General features: G+C 31.5%; 2 protein-coding genes across 2 annotated transcripts in view; both read left to right on the top strand.

Annotated features, from left to right (window-relative positions):
• Positions 1 to 8,324, top strand: part of LOC105228504 (zinc finger protein Xfin) — a 112,573-nt gene extending 104,249 nt beyond the window's left edge. Inside the window, exon 7 of the mRNA XM_049446903.1 lies at positions 8,280 to 8,324. The gene's annotated coding sequence lies outside the window, so the exon portion shown is untranslated. The remainder of the gene's footprint in view (positions 1 to 8,279) is intronic.
• LOC105228485 (cytohesin-1) overlaps positions 1 to 26,158 on the top strand; it is an 82,722-nt gene extending 56,564 nt beyond the window's left edge. The window contains exons 3-9 of the mRNA XM_019991114.3: positions 8,280 to 8,412; positions 16,970 to 17,068; positions 17,133 to 17,407; positions 20,148 to 20,353; positions 20,662 to 20,773; positions 20,838 to 20,939; positions 21,049 to 26,158. Coding sequence (XP_019846673.1) covers positions 8,280 to 8,412; positions 16,970 to 17,068; positions 17,133 to 17,407; positions 20,148 to 20,353; positions 20,662 to 20,773; positions 20,838 to 20,939; positions 21,049 to 21,201 — 1,080 coding nt within the window. The 3' untranslated portion in view covers positions 21,202 to 26,158. The remainder of the gene's footprint in view (positions 1 to 8,279; positions 8,413 to 16,969; positions 17,069 to 17,132; positions 17,408 to 20,147; positions 20,354 to 20,661; positions 20,774 to 20,837; positions 20,940 to 21,048) is intronic.
• The last annotated feature ends 757 nt before the right edge of the window (positions 26,159 to 26,915 follow it).

Below are 26,915 nucleotides of genomic sequence, written 5' to 3'. Positions count from 1 at the left end.
AATATATGGTGCAGGCTTTGCGAGAATGAGTAGCTGGTGGTATGGGCTGTAGAGCACAGTTACAGGTGCGCGAATTCTGTTAGATAGTAAATCTTCCGCAGCTTAGTTTTAGTTTTAATTATATATTATCACTGGGTGAAATCGCGGTGGTGTATAATTAATTTGTTATTTAATATTTCCACCGGTTATCAGTTGAAGAAAAATATTTTTTTTTTATCTTTTGAGTGGTTGTGATTATTGGAAATTGTCTGTCTGTTATTTTCGTAGTTTTCTAAGAAAAAATTTCGCTTTTCTCCTCCAAAAAAATAATTTTTTTTATTTATGCTGCCTGTTTTATTTACTTTTTTCGATTTTAACTTTTCTTTCGGTTTTTTGGAAGCGAAAAAAATATTATTTGTATAAAAAAAACGCTACAAATAATTAAGGTAAACTAGAGAGATTAGATACTAGAGTACAAATACAGTATAGGGACTAGAGCTAGAATAAAATAACGGGTGATTTTTTTGAGGTTAGGATTTTCATGCATTAGTATTTGATAGATCACGTGGGATTTCAGACATGGTGTCAAAGAGAAAGATGCTCAGTATGCTTTGACATTTCATCATGAATAGACTTACTAACGAGCAACGCTTGCAAATCATTGAATTTCATTACCAAAATCAGTGTTCGGTTCGAAATGTGTTTCGCGCTTTACGTCCGATTTATGGTCTACATAATCGACCAAGTGAGTGAACGTAAATAAGCAAAATTGCCGCATTTGGGGTGAAGAGCAACCAGAAGCCGTTTAAGAACTGCCCATGCATCCCGAAAAATGCACTGTTTGGTGTGGTTTGTACGCTGGTGGAATCATTGGACCGTATTTTTTCAAAGATGCTGTTGGACGCAACGTTACGGTGAATGGCGATCGCTATCGTTCGATGCTAACAAACTTTTTGTTGCCAAAAATGGAAGAACTGAACTTGGTTGACATGTGGTTTCAACAAGATGGCGCTACATGCCACACAGCTCGCGATTCTATGGCCATTTTGAAGGAAAACTTCGGACAACAATTCATCTCAAGAAATGGACCCGTAAGTTGGCCACCAAGATCATGCGATTTAACGCCTTTAGACTATTTTTTGTGGGGCTACGTCAAGTCTAAAGTCTACAGAAATAAGCCAGCAACTATTCCAGCTTTGGAAGACAACATTTCCGAAGAAATTCGGGCTATTCCGGCCGAAATGCTCGAAAAAGTTGCCCAAAATTGGACTTTCCGAATGGACCACCTAAGACGCAGCCGCGGTCAACATTTAAATGAAATTATCTTCAAAAAGTAAATGTCATGAACCAATCTAACGTTTCAAATAAAGAACCGATGAGATTTATGCGTTTTTTTTTTTTAAAAAGTTATCAAGCTCTTAAAAAATCACCCTTTATGAAAAATAAAAATAATAAAAAATAAATTAAAAAACCAAAAATAATTAAAAAACTATAAAAAATAATAAAAATAAATAATTAAAAAGGCAAAAAATAAAAGTGATGAAAAATAAATTAAAAAAATAATGAAAAAACATACCAATTATGTATTATATTATAATTAATTAATAAATAAAAAAATTAATTAAAAAATAGTAATTAATATTAAATATTAATATAACTAATTGAATAGAAAAAATTCAAAATCAAAAAAAAATATAAAATAATAATAAGTAAACATTAAATAAACCGAAAAATTCTTAACAATTTTGCAGTAATAAATAAATAATTAAAATATAAAAAATAAAAAAAGACGTAAAAAAAGAAAGTAAAAAAATTAAAAATAAAAATATTAAAAATAATATTAACTGAACATTAACTAAATCTCAAAATCAATTAAAATTGTGTAGTAAAAAAAATCACAAATGTTCAAAAACAGAATTAAAATTTAAAATGTATAACAATAGTTACTAGCAATATTAAAAGCAATTGAATAAAATAAAAATATTAATAAAAAAATTTTAATGAAATGAAAATCAGCAAACAAAAAACATAAAAAAATAAAAAAAAATCGAACAGAAAGTAATTACAGCAAAATTTAAAAAAAATCAAAAAAAAAAATTAAATTACAATTAAAGAAAAATAAAGTATAAGTAATAAAAATATATGAAATAATTATAAAAAAATTAGGCAAAGCTTAAAAGCCTTAAAAATTTTGTTTTAAAATTAATACGTTTTATTTTAGACGTTTACTGTACCTGTTCATCTACATAAATAAAAAAAATTGCAAAAATTTTACATATAAACAAAAAAAAAAGCAGGAAAAATATAAAAAATAAATAAAAGTATAATATAAAAAATAAAATAAAAAAAAAAATGAAATAAAAAAATGAAATGAAAAAAAATAAAATAAAAAAAAATAAATAAAAAAAATTAAATACAAAAAAATAAAATAAAACAAAAAAATAAAATTAAAAAAATTAAATACAAAAAAAAAAAAAAATTAAATTAAAAAAAAAATATAAAATAAAAATAAGAAAAATATGCAGAATAAATATAAAAAACATAGATTCATTAAAAAAATAAGGAAGAAATATGTAAAATAACAAACATAAAAAATATAAAAAGTAATAAAAAGAAATATATTAATAATAAAACTTATAAAAAATAATAAAAGATTAAATAAAGACAAAAAATATTTAAAATAAATAAAAAAAATATTAACAATTGATTCATTAAAAAATAAGGAAAATATATAAAATATCAAAAAATAAAAACTAAAGAATAAGGAATAAAATTATAAAAAACAAAAAACACAATAATATAAAAATCAAAAATAGATATATGAAAAAAAATTAATTACGAAAAATAATATAATAACAATTAATTAATTTGGTAATTATTATTGCTCGCAATATTATTATAAAATAAATAGAGCGAATATATTTTTAATATTGAAAATAATATAAATTCTTCAAATAATATAAAACGATAAAATTTAAAAAACAAAAAACGAGTCAAAAAAAACGAAAATATTTTCTTTTGAACTACATAAAACCACAAAATTCTTAGGAAATCAATTACTTATTCATGCTTTAACCGCATTTATTTTAAATATTTGCAGTTTTTTTTATTTTTTGTCGACATAAATTCCATACAATTATCAAAAAATAAAGCAAAAAACCCAGCCACCTTGCGAGATCTCAACAAAACTCATAGCTTTTCCATGATTGTTTTCTTTTTGCCCTTCTCTTCAATTGCTATTTATAAAAATGCGTATAAATTAATACTTTATCATGCGGATATTTTTATATAATATTTTCTTTATTGTGTCAAGCGCGTTATTCCCAACTAAGAACTGCTGTGGTTATTGTTTTCAAACATATTTAGAATTCCTTTGTCATCAAAGAACAATTTTATAAAAAAAAAACTTATAAATACAATGGTCGTCACCTTTTCGCGATAAATTGTGAGATCATCAACGTTTCATTTAAATGTAAATACCCACATAAACTTATACAGTGTGGAACAAATAAATAAGAATACTGTCATTTAGTATTTATTATACGATAGGTGTTAAGGATGTGTTTTAGGAAGGAATATTAGAAGAGACTGGTATGATTTATATAGATTCTTCGTTTGAATCAAACAAATAGTTTACTATGTATCTCACAAGATAAATTTTTATTTGCAATTGATCTTTTCATGCTTAGTTATCTGTATTTTCATGTCACGTGATCAGTTTTTTTCTGCAAAGCTATCGAAAAATATAAATTTTTTATATGAACATCGAGGTTTTGTTAAAAAAAAAAAAAAAAACTTTTTTCTGGGCGTACCGTTAGTTGAGAAAAAAATTTAAAATGTTTAAAAAAATTTTAATATAATTTTCAAAGAAATTATTCAGGAGATAAGGTTAAAATTTTTCGAAAAAATTATGAAAAATTATCGGAGCCTTACTATTTTTCGTTCGATATCGAAAGATATAAATTTTTTATGTGATTATCGAAGTCGTGTCTGGGTTTGCCGCTAGTTTAGAGAGCCGTAAATATTAAAAAAAAATTATAAAATTTTCCACGTCAATATTCAAGAGACTAACTAATATGTTTTCGCAGAAAATTTGAAAGATATCAGTTCCTTACTATTTTCCCGTTCCCGAGATCTATACAAATTGTTTTATACATTTTTCTTGCAAAATGTGCAAAAATGACAAATTCTTATTATTTTATAATTTTTCGTTCAACGTTACTATACTCATGTAATTCTCCACCGGTTTATAATATTCTGCTTATATGTATAAGTTGCTCTAGCGGATAGAGCCCTATTTTATTGTCGGTTATTGTTCTCTATTGTTCTAAAATACAGCATCTTACAAGTCAATGTACCCAACGCAACACCTTATATACGTAATTAGTACTTGAATAGTTCTCATACATACATATGTATGAATTAACTATTAAATGAACTTGCACAATTGGCTTAAGCAATTATTAACGCATTGCTAGTGTTTATGAGAATGTGTTAACAATAGTTGCAATTTGTAATTACTAAAAGAAAAATACAACAAAAAGAAACGTTAACTGAAGCTGTAATACCATTCACAAATAAAACAGTTTCCATACCCGAGAATAATTTTGATCGTTCAGTTTGTATGACAGCTATATGCTATAGTGATCCGATCTGAACCATTTCTTCGGAGATTGTACCGTTGTCTTGGACAACAATACATGAAAAATTTCGTGAAGATATCTCGTCAAATAAAAAAGTTTTCCATACCCGAAAATAATTTTGATCGTTTAGTTTGTATGGCAGCTATATGCTAAAGTGATCCGATTTGAACAATTTTCTCGTAAATTGTACCGCTATCTTAGACAATAATCCATGCCGAATTTCGTGAAGATATCGGGTGAAATAAAAAAGTTTTCCATACCCGAGATATATTTAATCGTTCAGTTTGTATGGCAGCTATATGTTATAGTGATCCGATCTGAACCATTTTCTCGGAGATTGCACCATTATCTTAGGCAATATTCCACGCAAAATTTCGTGAAGATATCTCGTCAAATGAAAAATCTTTTTATGCAAACACTTTATTAAGATAGTCCATTCTGTATGGCAGCTATGGCCTATAGTGCTCCGATATTGGCGAATCCAACAAATGAGCAACATCTTGATGAGGAAAAGAAGCGTGCGAAATTTCATACGTGATATACCCTGTTTAGGGTATAATCCACTGCTCATAGTAAATGCATACGCAGCAAACTCAGCAGCGGATAGCGCGTCGCCGCGTGCAAATAGTCTTTGTATATTGACTTGATGCTGTCATATTATTCAAAAATTAATTTGCTATAAAGACCGGTGCACCGATTCACACCGGATCGCCATAAATTTCCCATGCAAATTACAAATGTAGACACATGCCTCGTTGTGCCGTCATTGCTGCGTTCATCGATACCTTCAAATGTCATTTTGAGGTTAATATTTGAACGAGGTGAAATTTTTTGCGGAGAAAAATGCAACAAAATTAAATGACTTACAAAAACAAGAATAACAACAAACAATAATAATAACAAGTGCCAAGTTATGAGTGAGCCAAAGCGACAACACTTAAATTGGTAAATTACTTCGCTTAAGTGACAGCGACTGGGTTATTCAAGTGTCACTTAAATAGCAACGCTGAAGCAGACAAGCGCAAATGTATGCGCAGAACTTTGTTTTGGTGAATTTTTTACTTTTTCAGTTTCGCAGTTTTTGTTATTTTTGTATTTTGTTTTTTTTGTATTTTTTTTTTTGTATTTTTTGTATTTTTTTGTATTTTTGTTTGTTATTTTTGTATTTTTGTTTTTGACATTTCGTATTTTTTTGTTTTTTTTTTATTTCGTATTTTTTTTTCTATTATTTTTCCAGTTTCGTAATTTTGTGGCTTTTCCTCGTTTATGGCAAATTAGTTTCGTATTTAATGTTGAGAGCGCTGTTTACATGGTACGAATTCACACACGTGTATCCCGTTATTTGCGCTAGAAAGTGTAAAAATTCATTTGGCAAAGGAAATGAACTAATTTAGAATGCTATTGTTGTCGCTCTTTGATTCGCACACTTTCGAATTCGCGAAATGAGTGCGCAAACGAGCGGTGTAGTAAGGAAATTGTAAGGAATTGCGAGGGTTGCTGAAGCGAGTTGACAGTTGGTGTTATAAATATATTCGCTATAAAATTTTAAAAAAATTTTAGGAACAAATTAATTTTATTCTAAAATATCTTTAGTTTTTATCAGACACAAGCATTAAAATGAGTTTAGAGATCGATCTAACGCAGAATAACGGTTGTAGGTCAACAGGTGTTGCCTACATTTCGGCGCTGTGCTGCTAAAGCTTGCTAATATTGGTGTCGACTCCAAAACTATTATTCCTTGGTACTTTTTCCGTATTCTTTAATTCATATTCATGAAATAATCTAAGTTATTGTCACATATTACTTCCAAAATCAACTTCTGATCAACTGAAAAAGCAGATGTTGCCTACATTTCGGCGCTTTGCTTTTTAAGATTTGGTAATATTGGGGTCGACTCCCAAACTATTAGTCCTTGATACTTTTTTCGTATTCTTTGAATAAAATTTATGAAATAATCTAACCTATGTCACATATTACTTCCAAAATCACCGTCTGCTCAATCGAGAAAGCAAGTGTTGCCTACATTTCTGCGCTTTACTAGGGAAGCCTGCTAATCTTTCATACAATTTTTATTCCTTGCTACTTTTTCCGTTTATCTAGTTTCAATTTTGTCAAAAGAGTCGGAGCTAGACATCATTTTCCCGGCAAAATCTTCACTAAACTGCCAAAAAAAATTAATCGTTGCCTACATTTCAGCGCGTTGCTTTAAAAACTCGTCATTCTTACCAGAAGGGTTCAATGAGTAAATGTTTTTATAATAAGTATACCCTATATAGGGTATATTAAATTTGTCGCTAAGCTTGTAAAACCCCGAAGAAAACGTTGGAGACCCTATAAAGTGTATATATAAATGATTAGCATGGCGAACTGAGTCGATTAAGCTCTGTGACTCTCTCTTGACTATATATACTCGAACTAATCTCTTAGTTTTTTGAGATATTGATCTTAAATTTTTCCACCCACTTTTCTCCCCAAAAAGCTGCTTATTTGTCAGAACCGACCATATCGGATCACCATAGTCGATGTCTTTGTATGGAAAACTTTTTTCTTTACTAGATATTTTCACTAAATTTTTTCTCAGATTATTGCCTCATGCAACGCTACAATCTGTAAACAAATTGTTTAAATCAGTTCACTATATCATATAGCTGCCATACAAACTGAACGATGAAAATGAAGTATTTGTATGGAAAACTTGTTTCTTTGTCGAGATATTTTCAGCAAAACTTGCCTGGATTACTATCATAGACTATGTCACAATCTCCGAAGAAATTTTTCAGATCGGACTACTATAGCATATAGCTGCCATACAAAGTGAACGATCAAAATCAGGTTCTTGTATGTAAAACTTGTTTCTTTGTTGAGATATTTTCACGAAATTTTGCATGGAACATTGTCCAAGCCAACGGTACAAACTCTGAAGAAATTTTTCAGATCGAACTACTATAACATATAGCTGCCATACAATCTGACCGTTGAAAGTCAAGTTTTTGACTAAATTTTTTGTATTTGTGAACGAAACTATAATCGTTGCAACCGAAGTTAACGTTTTTTTTTGTTTATAATAATTTTTCATACAATTTTAAAACTTTTGTGTTAACCCATGTATTTACGCCACATTTAATTACTAATAAAGGCACATCGTACCTCGCTTGTTAATTACAAAACTCAGCTGCATTCGTTATTTTGCCAGTGACATACGCATTTCGGCTGAATTTCAAGCAGCTTGTATTTGTAAACTTTGGCTATTTTTAAAATTCACCAAATGTCGTCGTCATCGTCAACTTTGTTGTCGCTGGTGTCGTCGTTTGCCAACAATGTGTGTATCCTTCCTCTTCCGCTTGAATTTTGCATGCGAAATGCAAATTTCATTGACACGCATTTTCCGAAATATATAGTTTTTGTATACAAATTTTAACTATACATAAATATATCTATATCGACATAGTGTATACTGAGTACACCAAAATTTAAGTTTCTTACCTTGTTTTAACTTAATTTGCTGGCGGAAATGCAATTCGCCAGTGCTGTAAATTCAATATTTAATTGGCTTGTCTAATTTATTGTAAGCGTGTAATATTAAACGTCTTCCTTTTCCTTCTTTCTTTTGTAAATCCACAATATTTAATTTTGCCTTTTCCTTTTGTATACTTGCAGCAAATCAAAGATGAACTCGGTGAGGTCGTATCGGAAATGGAGGCGCTGGACGTGCCCGAAGAAAATAAACATTCCAATAAAGAGAAACAAATGTCAATTGGGCGGAAAAAGTTTAATATGGATCCAAAGAAAGGTAAATAATGCAAACACGATTTTTATTTACATTGAAGTTGTATGGTTTAATCGAAATTAGTAGGTCGAAGACTGCCCTTCCAATGACAAGAATCGAATCTCCGACGGGCCCTCTTTTACACGCGCTTCTATTTGATTAGAATGTTGTAAATTTTCTCCCTTTCTTTCGTAGAAGCTGCTCATTTGTTGAAACCGCCGATATTGGTCCACTATAGGATAGGGCTGTCATGCAAACTGAGCGGTCAAACTCAAGTCCCCGTATGAAAACTTTTTTATTTGACAAGATATCCTCACGAAATTTTTAGTAGATTATAATCCAAGGCTGTGCTACAATATCCGAATAAACTGTCTAGATCGGACAACTATATCATATAGCTGCCATATAAACTGACTAATCAAAATCAAGTTCTTGTATGGAAAACTTTTTTATTTGACAAGTTGTCCTCATAAAATTTGGCATATATTATTCATTAAGGGACCGCTACTATCTCAAAACAGTTTATCCAGATCGGACAACTATAGCATATAGCTTTCATACAAACTGATCAATCAAACTAAATTCATTCAAGGAAAACTTTTCTATTTGACAAGTTATCCTCACGAAATTTGACATAGATTACTATTTAAGGCACCGCTACCATCTCTGAACAAAGTATTCAGATCGGACAACTATAGCATATAGCTGCCATATAAACTGACTAATCAAAATCAAGTCCTTGTATGGAAAACTTTTTTATTCGACAAGTTGTCCTCACGATATTTGACATAGATTATTATTTAAGGAGTGGCTACAATCTCTGAACAAATTATCTAAATCTGACAACTATAGCATATAGCTGTCATACAAACTGATCGATCAAAATCAAGTCGTTGTATGGAAAACTTTTTCAGTTTTCCGAGATATCTTCAAGAAATTTGGAATAGATTATTATCTAAGGCATCGCTACAATCTCCAAACAAATTATCCAGATCGGACAACGGTAGCATATAGCTGCCATACAAACTGATCGATCAAAGTTAAGATAAAGACATCTTTATAACCTTTTGTGCCATAAAAATGCATCTGTGAGTAACTTCAGTGCTGCCAAAGTTATTTTTTTCTTGTTTCATATTATTATTTAAAAAACTTTTTTTTTGATTTCTCGTTTTTACATTTTCATTGGTCTTGCTGGCAAAAACTGCCTCTTAAAATATATTTAACTTTCTTCGTACGAACTGCTTAACAAGTTTCTCGAAGTTTCGAGTCATTAGGAAATACTTTAACAACCAATAACGAAAGAAATTAGCCGTTCACGGCAAGTATGCTTCAATCTGTATTTATAAACGCTTATTAACTGCTGCTGCTGCTGCTGCTGCTTTGGCTTTCCCCAATCCTATTAATAACCGAAAATAAAGTCCTTTGTGCTAAGTGTTGAATAAATGACATGCAAATGCAACGAAAAATACACAAGCAACAACAACAGTGGATGCAACTGCAATTAAGGCGTGTCACTCGCGCCTCTTTACGCTTAAATATGCCGACGCACAGCCAAGCACACACACAAATGCATGTTCACATCATGTCTGTCTCTTTGCGCGTCCACTCGCGGCTTGTTGAATTACATAGACTGTGTTTTTGGTGCTTTTTTTCATTTTTGTATACGCTTCATTTTTCGCTTACGATAATTTAATTAAATTAATTAGCCGCACATGCCACTTTTAAGCACAAACATCGTTCGTTTTATGTGCATTTGAGTGTGCGTGTGTGTATCGTGGCATTCGAGTAATGTGACAATCCCTTTCAAATGTCAACGAACTGTCAAATTTGTCAGTCGATATGCATTTAAAGTGTTATTTACTTGATTGCCGCGCAACACACTTCAATTATCCGACTACATCTGCTTTAAAGTTGCCTCGAGTTTGTGTGCCGGCCCCCTGAGAACTTCAGTTCCCTGCCCGCTTTTTACTTCTCACTTCATTGCTGCTCGTTCCCGTTCATCCTTCAAGTCTTGACATATGTCATACAATGTGATAAAATTGTCATTAATTTGGTGATGTTTGATTATTCTGCCGCTTTAGCACGACACTGAGCGCAAGCTAAGATACTCGTATTTTCTCTCAACAATTATGGGGTGTGTTGAGGCCAAAGCGCAAAAATTGCAACAAAAAAGGAAAATTAAACGATTAATGGATCAAAGCGCCGAATGCCTCTGCATTGATCTTTTTTACCATCGCAACATGTTGAGTAGAGTAAAATAGTTTTGTTACCTTAAGTTGACTTGGACGGACGACTTTTTTTAATTCCCGTCCGTAAAAAATGAACTGAACGGTCAATGTTTTTCGACATCTAAAGAGTCGATTGATGCGTTCAAAAGGCATATTTTAGAGATACCTCAATCAGAGTGGCAAAATTGCTTTGAAAGATGCACTTCGCTCTGGTCTCTGATCGAACAAACGTTGAAAGAGTCGATGAAATTATGGAACAGATAGACCAAGACCGTCACATAAGCAACCATGACATCGCTAAGGAACTTAACATTCATCAACAAACGGGTTTAAACTATTTAAAAAAGGCTACCTACAAAGAGAAGCTCGATGTTTGGGCACCACATGAATTTTGTGTGAAAAATTTAATGGACCGAATTAACATCTGTGGTTCTTCGCTGAAACGAAATGAAATCGAACCATTTATGAGGCGAATGACAACAGAAGACGAAAAGTGGATCAAATATGACAATAAAGTGCGAAAAAGATCATGGTCCAAACGTGGTGAAGCTCAACAAATGGTTGCGAAACCGGAATTGACACCTCGAAAGGTTATGCTGAGTTTTTGGTGTGCTTGGAAAGGAATCATCCGCTATGAGCTGCCCCAGCTTGGTCGAGTGATTGATTCTACATTTTACTGTCAACAACTGATGAGATTGAAGCAAGCAATCGAAAAAATACGCCCAGAACTGATCAACAGTAAGGTCGTCGTCCTCCATCAGGTCAACACTAGACCATACACATCTTTGATGACTCGGCAAAAACTGGGAGAGCTTGGCTGGGAAGTTTTGATGCAACCATCATACAGCCCTGACCTTGCACCATCGGACTACCATTTGTTTCGGTCAATGCCGAATTCCCTTAATGGAGTAAAATTGGCTTCAAGAGAAGGCTGTGAAAATTACTTGTCGCAGGTTTTCGCCGAGACACCAGACAAGTTTTACAGTAATGAAATAATTTCTCTAGCGGAAAAAATGGCAAAAAGTGGTCAAACAAAATGGTACATATTTGCTTCATTAAAGCTCATTATAAATATAACAAAATAAGTTGAAGTTTGATTAGAAATGCGAAAAGACTTTTTCGACTAGCCTATATTTAGGCTAAATTTTATATACTATTTCGATCTTGCAAATTGTGCGAGCATAACATTTCTGACTGCAGCCGAACTTAGCCCTTCCCTACTTGTTTCGTTTTTTTTTTCTCTTTTTTCATAATAAATATGCCATGAAGACAACAATTTGTTCGGCAATTTAAACACAATTGTCACTCTGCGCAAATGAGGGGTTCTCCATAACCTAAAATATATGCGCGTTGATTACCAACGAAACGCCGCACTCACTTAATTTCGCATAAATAAAAATATACACACACACATGCATACCTATATTTGCAGTAAATGCTGACGCACCTCTTTTTCAACGCCACTTAATCGCTTCAAACCGACAGTTATGAGCGTAACCGCAATTTCCAAACAATGAAAAGCATAACAACCTAACACATGCCCATGCAGCAGCGATTGTAACGGTTATACTTTTGCATTTTGCGAAATCGTCACCAACTATTATTATTATTATTATCATAATAACCGACGTCAGCCATCCATCACCGGCACACACGCCAACAATTCCAAATATATACCTCAATTTATACAATATACATGTATGTATGTATATAGAGCTTATAGGTGCGCGCTCGGGGGGCCTACACGTGCAGCGCAAACATACAACGGCGCTTTCGTCACCGATTTAATTGCCGCAAATGCTTCACTGACTGTCGGCATGTCTGCTCATTCATTTTGTTGCCATTTGTGGTGCTCCCCATGCGCACCGCGATTGCCGCCAGGCCGCAGCCGTCAGTCCGCAGTCAACAACTCACCTTAAATATGTTGCTGGCGCTGTATCTTTTATACATTTGTATACATACATACCCATATGTATGTGTATGCCACTAATCTCTCTCTGTTTGTTTACTTTGTTGTCTGCTTCCAAAATCTAGATTGGATTATGTGGTCGCTCTCCTTCTGGTTTGTATGTAAATACAGTTCTGCATTTGATTGCTCTTTTCCAGTTTGCATACAATTTCAGTGTTTTCACAATTCTTTCACCTCGGTTTTGTGTGGATTTTGTCGATTTGGTTTTGCCGCATTATCATGTTTTTTTTTGAGCTGTGTGAGCAACGTTTTTTTTGCTTGGAATATACTTTATCCTGTGTTAAGCTTGATGAGTGTTTAGTGCGTCTGTGTACAGAGACAGTTCGAATTGATCGTAATTTTCTGGAAACGTGCTGGGACTGTCCATCTGACTTTTATTTGTGAATATAGTCGACATTATTTGTGGTCATAATTCCAAAAGCAGTTAAAACTGACTCACGGTAAGACCCACTTGTGGCTTCAGATTCATATTCCGAGAGGTACACAGTATCAAAATTTCCTTTTTTTACACTTAAACAAAATTTCGAAAAAATTAAGTACTAAAATCGAATCTTTGACGTCGAAATCAACCCTGCAAATGACTTCTTTGATATTTTTAGTCTTACCAGTAGGCTTATGTTTGCTTCTTTATCGGACGGTCTCATACGAGTATTCACTAGAAATGCTGTCTGTACTTGGCCAAATAAAAGTCAAGCTCTGTTTCTGTTGTACCGACTTAACTGTCTGAAAAAAATTTCCGAGAGGATTTTGGAAAAAATCATATTGTATAAAAACGAATTTTAGACGTCGGAATCAACCCTTCAAATGACTTCTTATATATTTTTAAACTTCCTATTAGGCTTGCGGTTGCTTCTCTATCAGAAAGTCTCATATTCACTAGTAATGCTACTGTAGAACATCTTCTTGGCCGAACAAAAGTCAACATCTGTTTCTGTTACATGCTGAACAGAGGCTTGAGCGGTTTCCCAGTCACTCTCCTATGCATACTTAACTGCACTCTATGCATCTATCGTCGTTATTAGTGGCCATCCGGCTCGCATGTGATGCCTGTAGGTTGTGACCTCTAGTAAAAAGCATGCGAGTTTTTTTTTTTACCGGATTCTTGCACACGATTTTCCATCTTGCCCTAATTCGTCTATCAGTCCTTTCGGAAATTTTATTGTATATCGTGTTTAGCAACATCATTGTACTGGTTCGGTAGTCAGACGCATAGCACTTTTGGCAATCTCAACAGCTATTTCGGTTCCCGGAATTCCTTTGTGAACTGGAAACCAGTCGCGGTAGGAATATCGCCTTATATGTGACTGTCTATCGACATATATTTTTGTCCTTTTTATGTTGTTTCCTGCGCTGTTAGCTATCTGAGCCGCAAAGTCTTCTTCCTGGAAGATACTATAGTACTTCGGAAGCTTGAAGTACCGGCTGGGATCCAGTTCTGAGCATAATGTTCCGGTTCTCCCTTCCCTAGCTATTTTTGATGTATTCCGGAGGTTTGAAGAGTCGTCTGGGATCCAGCTCTGAGCAATGCATTCTGGTTCTCACTTCCTTAGCCATTTTTAATTGGTCTGTATAGATGTTGTAAGACGTTTTTATTTTATTTATATTTTACACCTCATGGAGAAAATCATAGTCAAAATCTTATACCGTCCGATCATTATCTGACAGATATATCTAAAAAGGTCATTTGAAAATGTCAAGTCGACCAGTCCCGGTCGTTTTTGTGATAATCCTAACCGTTTCGGAGGTATTTTCCTCATGGATTCGGAAAACAGTGCTTTGAGAGAAAAACGCGATTAAAGCTTTGGAAATCAAATACACTAAGTGAAAAAATTCTCAGAAATACGCTCATATCTCCGGAACTATTTGCAGGATTTGCTCCAAATCTTCCGAGAATATTCTCAAATATATGTATATGTTTGTACATTCGGAATACATTAAGAAAAAAGTTTCTTTTTTTGAAGTTCTCAAGTGACTTTAACCCTTTAACCAAATCTAAAAAGATTCAATAAGTAGTTGGTATTGTTATTACTCTTCTAACCCCTTTAGGGCAGCGGAAGCAAATTAGGGGAAATTATATTCAGATAATTTTCCTTGCTTGGATTTAAATTGTGAGCGTTCTGGTTCCATAAATCCGATTGTTTCAAGATTGACTAAGTCAAGCCTAAACATTATTAGTTCGAAGGCTTATATATATCTTCGAAGGGTTGTATAATCGTAGTCTATTTGAGGATGCTGTTGATTTTTTTTTGAAGTACCTTGATCTTATGACAGTAAATCATAATTGTAATCCCAATCTGGAAGGATTTAAGAAACTATTGTTATTGATCTTATAACTCCTTAAGGTCAAGGGAAAAAAATTAGAGGAAATTTTATGCAGATAACTCTCTTTGCCTGGATATAACTTTTAATCGTTCCGGTTCCATAGAGCCAATTATTTTAGGGTTGAGAAAGTAAACCTAAAAAAATATTTGTTAGAAGGCTAGTCTATTTGGGGATCTAGTTGATATTTTTTTTTTTAGTTTTTTACACTGATCTTATGACTTGATTTAGTCATTAAAATTGCTGGACCCGAATGGTGTGATTACATAATTTTTTCCACATAGTGAAAATATCAATTCCCTACAGGGTCTCATTTCATTTCCATTTTTCCAATGTCTGTTTATAGTTTTGTTATATTTACTTAGTGTCCATACTGTGCGCATGGTATTTATGTTGGACACACCTTCACTTACCAGTGTATACATATCAAGAACGTAATTGATGCTGTGTGTATAATTCACTTGCAACACACAACTTAATTTCAAGTTCTCATTGACGTATGTAAATATGGGTTTAACAATTGTTTATCTTATTTTCTTTTTGCTGGGTTTTCGTTGTTATTTTTTTCATTTTTTCTAAGTTGTTTTTAATTTTTGTGTCTTTGCAAGATTTTTTTAAATTTTTTTTTTTAGTTTTTTTTTTTAGGTTTTGTTTTTAATTTTTTTTTTTCAACTTTTGCTTTTACGTTTTTTTTCGTTTATGTTCTTGGGTTGTTATATTGCATTTGTCAAATAATATCCGGTGAATGGAGAACTATCGATATTGACATAGGCACACCTATTCTTTAGTTGTTGTTATCTTTTTAAATTTTTTATTTGTTTTCAACAATTTTTTGTGGTTGTCAAACCGAATATTAAGGTTTATTATTTGTATGGTTAGGTTATTAAGGTTATGTTTTTGTCTGATTAATCTGAGTGGTTGCTTTCAAACCAATAATATTCTTTTTTAAGGGTATGTTGTTATTATCAGGTTGTTCTAGGTAGGATATTTGATTAATAAAAGCTTTTTATCGATAAATTTTCAAATCAATAATATGATTTTTTAGGTTGTGATATTGTGAGGTTGTTTTGAGTTACGTTTATGAGTTATTAGGTATTTTTATTAATATGGGCTCAAATCAAAAATATATTTTTATTTTATATATAAAATCTTCTTCTCAATAAACTGCTCATTTGTTGAAACCGCCAATATCGGACCACTATATCATATAGCTGGCATACAAACTGATCGATCAAAATCGAGTTCTTGTATGGAAATCTCTTTTATTTTACAAGATATCTTTACGAAATTTGGCATGGACTATTGTCCAAGATAACACTCCAATCACCTTCGAAATTGTTCAAATCGGACCACTATAGCATATAGCTGGCATACAAACTGACCGATCAAAATCGAGTCCTTGTATGGAAACCTTTTCTATTTTACAAGATATCTTTACGAAATTCGGCATGAATTATTTTCCAATCCAACAATATAATCTCCGAAGAAATTGTTCAAATCGGCCCACTATAGCATATAGCTGCCATACGATGGAACGATCGAAATTAATTGCTTATATGGAAAACTTATTTATATGATGAGATATCTTTACGAAATTTGGCACAGACTATTTTTCAAAATAGTGCTACAATCACTAAACGTATTAATTAAATCGGACAACTATAGCGTATAGCTGCCATACAACATGACCGATCAAATTCAAGTTCTCTGTTATTTACCAAGATGACTTCACGAAATTTAGTTTTCCAACGTTACAATCTTCGAAAGTACTGTTTAGATCGGACCACGAAATTATTATTATTATTTTTTGAGGTTATGTTATTACCTTTTTATTATAAAACGTTGTTTTTTGGACTTTTTTGTTTGAGAAATTAGGGTATGTATATGCAATTATAATCTCGATCGTGTTTATGAGGTCGTATTAATCCTTTGACTCAAGCCATATTTTAAGTTTTATATTATCTATATTAATTTTAATATTTTTGATTGATTTAGTATTTTATTTCTGTTAAACTTCTAAAATAAAAATTGAACTAATTTACTTAATTTGTTTTTTACTCCACAGGTATTGAATACTTAGTGGAAAATCGCCTGCTCCGACACGACCCCCAAGATGTTGCGCATTTCCTCTACAAAGGCGAAGGTCTCAATAAAACAGCAATCGGTGAGTTAACACAAATACACAATGTACGTATAAACAAAATAACTCAATATTTACTGCCCAACAGGTGACTACTTAGGCGAGAAGAACGACTTCAATGAGGACGTGCTGAAAGCATTCGTAGCGCTGCACGACTTTACGAATCTAATATTGGTGCAAGCTTTAAGACAATTCCTGTGGTCATTTCGGCTTCCGGGTGAGGCGCAGAAAATCGACCGTATGATGGAATGTTTCGCGCAACGCTATTGCCAACTAAATCCGGATATATTCACAAATACCGATACGTGTTACGTGCTAAGTTTCGCCATTATTATGCTCAATACATCGCTGCACAACCCATCGGTGAGTAAAGTTTGAGGAGAATGGTAGAGTAGGAGGAGGGTATAAGTATAAATGCGCCGTTTAAGCGTGCTGCCTGCGTCTGCATGCACAAATTATTCGCCGCGAGCGGAAATCAATTAAACGAATTAGCAAAAAACGTAAAATAAGAGAAAAAGCGAACAAAAAAGAGATGCTGCAAAATTTGCAGCACTTAACAGCTCAATAATTTAATGTTTTTCTGCTATTGTGCACGCTTCCGATCACATACTGCGCGTGCCGAAGTAGTTAAGTGTTTTTTTTTTTTATTTTTTTTTTATTTTCCTCTTTAATTTTTTTTTTCTTTTTTATTTTTGTTTTATACCCTGAACAGGGTATATTAAGTTTGTCAACCAGTCTCCCACATTTTAGGATATCGGCCTGAATATTTCGACATGCCGATATCAGACCATTGTATCACAGCTATATGCTACTGTTAAAAAAACTGATTGTTCAAAATCTAATCCTTGTATGAAATAGTTTTTTATTCGGTAAGACACCGTCACAAAATTTGGCATGAATTATTGTTTAAAGCAACGCTGTAATCTCAGAATAAATTGTTCAGATCGAACCACTATGGCATATAGCTGCCATATAAACCGAACGATCAAAATCTTTTGCTTGTACGAAAACTTTTTTATGTGAAGGGTATTATATCTTTGGTGCAATCGAAATTAACTTTTTTTATTATTTTTTCTTTTGTTTTTGTTTTTTTTTTATATAAGTTTTTTTTTATTATTTATAGCTCAGGGTTTGTCGCACGTTGGTCCCGCACCCCAAGCTGTCTAAACAATTTGTCGAATTTTTCGCCTAATTCAAAAAGCTCTTTTTTGTTGTTGCCATCGGCAGCATGCTATGCATATTCATTGCATTTGGCATGCACGCTAATAGCAGGTGGCCGCCACTGACACTGTCAGTATGTTGCAACTGCTGATGCAACTTATTTATTTCTTTACAAAGTCGGTAACATCCGCCCCAGTTAGCTTGCTGCTCTTGATCATCACTTTTTTTTGGCTTGTTTTTCCTTTATTGTTTGGCATAATTTAGTGCGAAACCGGCATTTACACTACACGCCGCCACCACCATTATCCACCCACCAACACCTCACCCTGCAATTTACTCATTTGTTTCCATTAAAACAGCATGTAAACGGCTCTAATTGTTTGCGGCTTGTTGTTGTTGTTGTTGTTTGTCTGAATGATCTCATTTGTTTTGAGTAATTGCTTAATTCTAAAAATAGGTCAAGTATAATTTGAAATGTATTTTACACATTTTATATTTGTCTTACAAACACATATACAATACATATGCATATATTTGTTTGTGTGTTTCTGCTTGTTGAGCTTTCGCAACTGTTACGACTTGGATTTCAGAATCATACAAACGCTCTCGCTTAATTTGAGTACTAAATATAATAAGTAGATGCAGGAATTCGCATTTACGGGTCTACTTGTCACTCGAAGAGGGCAATGACCGCTATACTAGATATACTAGCGCTTATAAATCGAGAATACTATTTTTTTCATATAAGTAAATTTAATGCAAATTTAGTATAAATACCAGACAGACGGAATGTTTTTTCGAAAATACTTTTTTTTTAATTTTGAATTTATTATTCACTTTGGCAGCAAGCGATATTCCGGTTTCAACGAAATTTTCTATGCCATTCTTGAGATGGCGATCCGAAACTTTGCACACGACTTTTTCTTCCCAAGGAGCTGTTTATTTGTCGGAACCGCCGATTTCGGAACACTATAGGACAGAGCTGCCATACAAACTGGTCGCTCGAAATGAAGATTTTGTATAGAAAACTGTTTTATTTGAGAAGATATTTTCTTGAAATTTGGCATACAATATTTTCGAAGACATTGCTTTAATTTCCGAACAAATTTGTTCAGATCGGTACACTATTACATATAGCTGTCATACAAACTGATCCATAAAAATAAAGTTTTTGTATAGGAAACTTTTTTATTTGTAAAGATATTTTCATGAAATTTGATTTTTCGAAGACAATGCTATGATTTCTGAAAAAATTGTTCAGATTGGACCACTATAGCACATAGCTGCCATATGAACTGATCGATCAAAATGAAGTTTTTCTATGGAAAACTTTTTTATTTGAGGTGATATTTTCTTGAAATTTGGCATCGCCCAGTATTTTCGAAGACTATGGTATAAGTTCCGGACAAATTCTTCAGATCGGACCACTATAACATATAGCTGTCATATAAATTAACCGACAAAATTTAAGTTCTTGTATGAAACACTTTTTTATTTGACGTGATATAATCACGAATTTCAACATGGATTATTGTTCAAGGCAGCGGTGCAATCTCCGTTAGTTATGTTCAAATCGGTCGATTATAGCATATAGCTGTCAAACAAACATGATCGATTGGATTTGAAGATTTTTATATAAAGAACTTCGGTGAAAGCAAAGTCAACGGTGTTATGTGTTTTTTTAATATTTTAGTATTTTTTTAAATATTTTTGTAATTTTTTGAATATGTTTTTATTTATTTTTTTTATATCTATTATTTTTTTTTATCTATTATTATTTTTTTATATTTGTTATTATTTTTTTTTTTATTTTTTTATTTAAAAATTTTTTAAACATATTTTGTAATTTTTTTATTATTTATTTTTTTGTTTAATTTATATATTTTATTGTTTTAATATATCATATACCTTTACAATACTAATTTTCCTCCTTCATTTCTAGGTTAAGGACAAGCCCACCGTTGAGCATTTCATTTCAATGAATCGCGGCATTAACAACGGCGGTGATCTACCCCGCGGCCTACTAGAATCCCTTTACGAATCAATACGAACGGAACCATTTAAAATACCACAAGACGATGGTAATGATTTGATGCATACATTCTTCAATCCAGACAAGGAGGGCTGGCTGTGGAAGCAGGGTGGACGGTAAGTCAACAATTTCATTAACTTTGATTTTTTTTATAAATAAATAGTCTTTATTATTCAGAAATAAATAGTGTACGAAATCATGTATGTATATAAATATACAAAATAATCTTACCAGTTATACATAACTGATTTCAAGCTTCTAGTTGACCTATATAAGTAGTTATAAAGTTCATAGTTAGATTAGGATACAAATTTGGATAAGAAGCAATATGGATTAAACTTAAAATTTGTATTAGGTCTCTAGCACATAAGAATTATACCTACTAAACACGCACAGCTGATTAATAATCTTCTTGATGTTACAGTTATAAATCGTGGAAGCGACGCTGGTTCATATTGAACGACAATTGTCTGTACTACTTCGAGTACACAACGGACAAAGAGCCCAGAGGCATCATACCACTGGAAAATATATGTGTGAGTACTGAAGAATGATTTTTCACTCATTTACCGTTACATTTACAATTTTTGTCCTCGGCAGGTGCGCGAAATACACGATCGTAGCAAACCGCATTGTTTTGAACTGTTCGCCACCGGTGGCGCTGATATTATTAAAGCTTGTAAGACTGACTCCGAGGGAAAGGTGAGTGGCATGGCTGATATATATACATAATTTATATATTTATGTCTTATATATACATTTATTTTATATATTACCGTATATTCATGTATATACATATTTACACTTGCAGGTTGTGGAAGGCAAACATACGGTATACCGCATGTCGGCGGCAACGGAAGAGGATCAACAAGAATGGATCAAACGTTTGACACAGTCGATTAGTCATAATCCCTTCTACGATATATTAGTACAAAGAAAAAAGAAGGCGCTTAGCAAAAGTTAGTATCCGACGGCGGACAAGCAAACAATGTTGACAATCCAAATGATGGATCTCAGTGCGCCTCGCCACCGCAAGAGCGAGGAAGAGAAACAGTGTCGTCGCTGTTGTCAACGTCAACGTCAACGCCGACAACATAAACGCCGTCGTCGTGTACGCAACATGCGCCGCCGCTCAAACAGCTGCAATGTGAGATAGAAAGCTTGCGTGTGACTCGACTGCGGCTGCAATGCATATAAGGGATATTAAAGAAAAGACTGTGCTAGTGTTTGCGACGTGAAGCCAAAAGCACTTGTGTTTACGTAATGTCGTCTGTTGCTGATAACGACAATGCAGTTGTGCGGCGGCCGGGCTGCGCATGCGCATACACACCATGCAGCGTCTCAGCATAACCTGGGGGGAATATAGTCGTGTAAAGCAAAGGCTGTTGTGTCGCGCGGTTTTTCAACTTCTAACCTAAAATACTGTGCTACATACAGTTATATGTTTGTATGTCACGCGGGAAACCAGCTGTAACGTGTAATATTCAAAGAAAATAAGTATGTGAACGTTGTAATTTGTAATTATTAGTCTATAAATAGTTTATTGAGCTTGTCGATCATTTGTTCGTTCTTTTAATGTCCTATGAATATTGAATTGTAACTACTTGATCGCGCACAAAACGCAGTTGTCTTTATTGTTGTGATATAATTTATAATTTATGCTTAAAATTTGTATTGTATTAAAAAAAATAGTTTTTTTTTGTTAAAGCAATTATGGGGTGTAGAAAAAAAACAAAAAACAATATAATTTCTAATTAGTAACATTTAATATGAATGTCAAGCAAACTACTTATGTATATGTATATGGGAAGAGTATCTAAAAACTGCTTATTAATGTTATATATAGTATATTAGGGTGTCTGTTGTGACACAAGTTGGTTTTTTTTTGTAAACGATACTTGAAGTCTCGGTATTTGCCATAAAAAGAAAGGTGGCAATATAAACAAGCGCTTGATTTTCAATTTAAAACATGAAAAAAGTATTTTTTCATGATTTTTTGATATTTTGTTTTAAACAAATAAATTTACAACAACGATAATTAACGATAAGGTGGTCTTCTTAATAAAAAAATGTTTTTTGTTTTTAATTTAAACTGTGCTAAAATCAGATTTCATGTGATTTTTTGGCAATTTGTATTAAAAAAGTTAAGCTAGAATTCTGAAAAAGTTTTGATCTATTAAAAAAATATCTACTCTACAAAAAAGCTCTTAATAATTTTTTTCATAAAACCACTCCTTCTTAAGTTATAGGCAGTCAAAGCTATACGAGTACTCCAAATACACTGAGCCTTCATACAAGTGATTGATGCATTATTTGTTACTCATACGGCATGGCGTACTGTTTGCATAAAATGTACTAGCAGAACTTTAACTGCGTATAACTTTTAAAGCAATGTGTTTATGAAAAAATGATTCAGAGCTTTTTTGTAGCGCAGAAAATTTTGTGTTAGAATAACTCCCATTTAAAGTAGTAGAATTATTTCCTTTGGAGACTAAAACTATATTGCAAAGAATAACAAGAAATCACATATAAAATATCTGAAGAAAGTGATTCAGACATTGCATAAATTCCAAATAAATCGCTTGTTTACAATTGCATCCTTATTTCTACGGCAAAAGCTGTAACTTCAGCGTGCGTTTACAACAAAATTAAACAATTTAGTAAATAACGAACACCCTTCATATATACACAGAGCAACATATCGTGCGAAAGCTGGACTTTAACAGCTATCTAAAGCGTAATCAAGTTAATTTTTATGTAAATCAAAGAATTGTAATTAATTGTATAGTAAATAAGGTTTTGTTAAACACACACACACACGCATGTATGCATGTTTTGTAAAAACAACAAACAGAATAAAAGTAATGCTCAGCAATAAATCTAGTTAGACATGTACACACACCACACCATAGGTTGTGTATGTGTTTGTATATACATATAAAAAATACATATATAAAGAAAATTTCCTTAAAAGTGCTCGAATAGTCTACCTTACTACTTAAAATATGTATGTAATGTAAGTAATATGGAAAAGTGAAATAAAAAAATTAAAAAAAAAAAATTTAAAAGAAAAACAAAAAAAAAAAATCAGAGAAGGAGAAAAAAAAATAAAAACAAAAAATTAGAAAAGGAAAAAACAGGCAAAGAAATAAGAAAACAAAAATAATAAAAGGAAAAAAACAAGAAAAGGCAATAAAAAGTAAGGAAAGGTAACAAAAAACAAGATTAGGCAACAGAAACAAGAAAAGAAGAAAAGCAAACGGAAAAAAAATACAAGTAAAGCCCACAAAAAGCGAAACCCGTCAACCAGTCAAAGCAAGTTCTTCCAAACATTGATATTATAACGCGTCAACCAAATGCTGCTCATACGAGTAAGCAGTTAGTCATACGAGTAGTTGCAACGGTGTATGCTGACATTTTGTAAATAAACTGCATTACTACTTTGTTTTTGTAGCATGTTAGCCAACAGTTTGCGCATGCGCAGGCAATTTTCAGTGCTGCCGTGCGCGGTAAGCGAATTTATTTGTCACACCAATCAAATTTAATGTAAAGAGGCGCTTGAATACACGTAACTAACGCTTGTTCTTAATTTTGTGAAGTATTTAAATTTAAAAAAAATAAAAAAATTTTATTTTCAAATTTCAAAAAACAAATTAAATATTGAAATTTCGAAAAAAAATTAAATATTGAAATTTCAAAAAAAAAATAATTTTGAAATAAAAAAATGCAGCTAAAATATTATTCACAGCTTTGTGTTATGCAAAAGTTTAAAATTATGCTTTTTTGTTGGAAAAAATTCGTCTACCTGCTGCGTAACGCCTAATTTGTGCTCAAGTAATATTTTTTGCGGAAAAACAAGTGGTTTAGGCAGGCTTTAGAGAAATCAGCAGAATAACAACACATTTTTTCGGTAACTGAGAATTATATGCTCATGGTGGAGAGAGATAGAGCATAATAATAATTTTTTTCACTATCTATTAGAGTCTAACAGTTGCGAGTATATGATTTTTAATGGATATAGCATAACAGTTGCGAGTATATAATTTTTTGTCGGATAAAGTATAATAGTTGTTAAAACATACTTTTTTGTTGTCAAAAATTGCTACTACCAGCTGATTGATAAGCGCCTTTGTTTTGGTTCTGAAAAAATAGTTTTTCGAAAAAATCTACTTTAATGAAAAATGCAGAATAATAACGGTTTTTTTTGTAACAGCGAAGCATTTACTCATGTTGAAGCGAGATAGAGCATAAATATTTTTTTTTTCGCTAGCTGGCATATGATTTATCTTCAGCAATTGTTTTTTTCAAAAAAAAATTTTCGATTTTTTTTCAAAGCATAGTGAAAGTAAAAAAAGTATTTAAAATGGCAAATAAAAATTATATACTAAAGGTTTATTTTTGTTTATATGAGTTTGAATCAGGGTTGCAAATAATGCACTAAATAAATAATTCAATTAAAATTTAAATTATATATATTTTTTTACTTTGTGATTTTGAAAATCTTAATTAAAAATAATTTTAAAATTTCTAATGCCGAATACCGAATAAAAAAAAAATTTTTATACCAAAATCGAAATTAAAATTTGAGAATTAAATTTTTGGTGCCAACATCTTGTATTGAATATTGAAAATCTTAATTAAAAATAATTTTAAAATTTCTAATCCCGAACACTGAATAGAAAGAAATGTTCATACCAAAATCGGCGTGAAAAATTGAAAATTAAAATTTTGATCCTAACACCTTGTTTTTAATATTGAAAATAAAACTTTAATCTTGAAAATCCTAATAAAAAAGAATTTCAAAATTTCTAACCGCGAATACCGAATTGAAAAGAAATTGTTTTTCCAAATTTGACATAAAGTATTGAAAATTAAATTTTTGGTTCCAACATCTTGTATTAAATATTGAAAATATAATTCTAATCCTGAAAATTTTATTTAAAAAGTAATTTCCAAAATTTCTAATACCGAATACGGAATTGAAAAAAATGTTTAAATTGAAAATATAATTTTTGGTGCCAACATCTTCTATTTAATATTGAAAATATAACTTTAATCTTGAAAATTTTAATTAAAAATAATTTTAAAATTTCTAATCCCGAATTGAAAAAAAAATTATTCCAAAATCTGAATAAATGATTAAAAATTAATTTTTAAGCTTGTTATAAATATTGAAAACATAATCTCGAAAATCTTAATTAAAAATAATTTTAAAATTTCTAACCCGAATACCGAATTGAAGAAAAAAAATTATTTCAAAATCGGTATTCTAAATTGATAATTAAATTTTTGGTCCCACCATCTTGTATTAAATATTGAAAATATAATTTTTTATAAAAAACTTAGTTTAAAAAATGAAAATCTAATACTTAATCCAAAGTGGTTTAGTTAAAAAATTGCAACCCTGAAAGTAATAATATTGTTTCTCTGCATTAACAACAAATGTAAACAAATAGCTGAGCAAAAAAAAATTCTCTTTTATGGTTATTTAAAAATTATTATTTTTTTTAGGTAAGACTTGTGCACAAAAGAGAAATATAAAAAAATTTAAATTATTTAAAAATTCTTATTTTTTAGGTTATTTAAAAATTCTTATTTTTTTAGAATATTTCAAATTATTTTTTTCTTTTTTTTTAATTTTTAATTTACCTAAAAAATTATTTATGCAGAAATTTACTTTGAAACCCGTTAGAATTACTCATAATTATCATTAAAAATAAATAAAAATATAAAAAATTGCATATAAACAACAATAAATTATTATCATTTGCCTTTTCACGCCAACAAAGAAGTAAAATTTTGTTGCAAAATCGTCCAAAAGTGAAGTGAAATAGTCTTATATAAGAAACCGCCCACATAGCAACAAACAAAACATCACAACGAATGAATATACAACTAAATTTTCTAAAAAATAACAAAAATTTGCTTCAATGTATTTTGGCTTAAGCTTGTTTTGCCTGTAAAGCGTCAGTCTATATACATACATATATATGTGTATATATATAATTATTATATTTAACTATTTATGTAAAGCGAAAAATTAACGCTTTATACCACATTTCAACAATTGCAATATTATTTTATATAAATTAGTTTAGTTAGCGTATGCATGTAATATTTTTTCTATTTTGTCTCCAAAAGCGCTTGCTGCCTTCAACTACTTACTTATTTCCTTAAAAATTTATTATTTCCTTAAAAACGTGTGCGTTATAAGTACATATGTATGTACGTAACTCTTATACATATATTGTATTCGTATTACATGCATACACACATACATACATACTTACGCAAATATTAAGACAAACATGTTTGTATTATACACCATAAATAGAATTTGTATGTAGGGTATTATATAGTGTAGTGGTTAGCAGTTAGTGAGTATTCGTTTTGTATCAGCTTTTGTCGTGAATTGTATTATATACTATAATTAATATATATTAAAGAAAATATACAAATTAAATATGTAATATATAGAAGAAAAATAATTAAAAAAATATGATAAATATATTAATATAAAGAATAATAAAAAATGCATTTCAAATGGAAATTGTAATTGAATTCGATGGTGTTTTATTTAAAATATTAAAAAAAAAAAATCCAACATCATTCAATTTTTCAAAAAAAAAACGTTGACGTCTGTGAAACAATATTTTTGACTACAAGGATGTCCTGAAA

This window comes from Bactrocera dorsalis, chromosome 1, assembly GCF_023373825.1.
Source record: "Bactrocera dorsalis isolate Fly_Bdor chromosome 1, ASM2337382v1, whole genome shotgun sequence".
NCBI lineage: Eukaryota > Metazoa > Arthropoda > Insecta > Diptera > Tephritidae > Bactrocera > Bactrocera dorsalis.
Note: the sequence above shows the minus strand (reverse complement) of the source record. Positions and strands in the feature narration are given on the sequence as shown.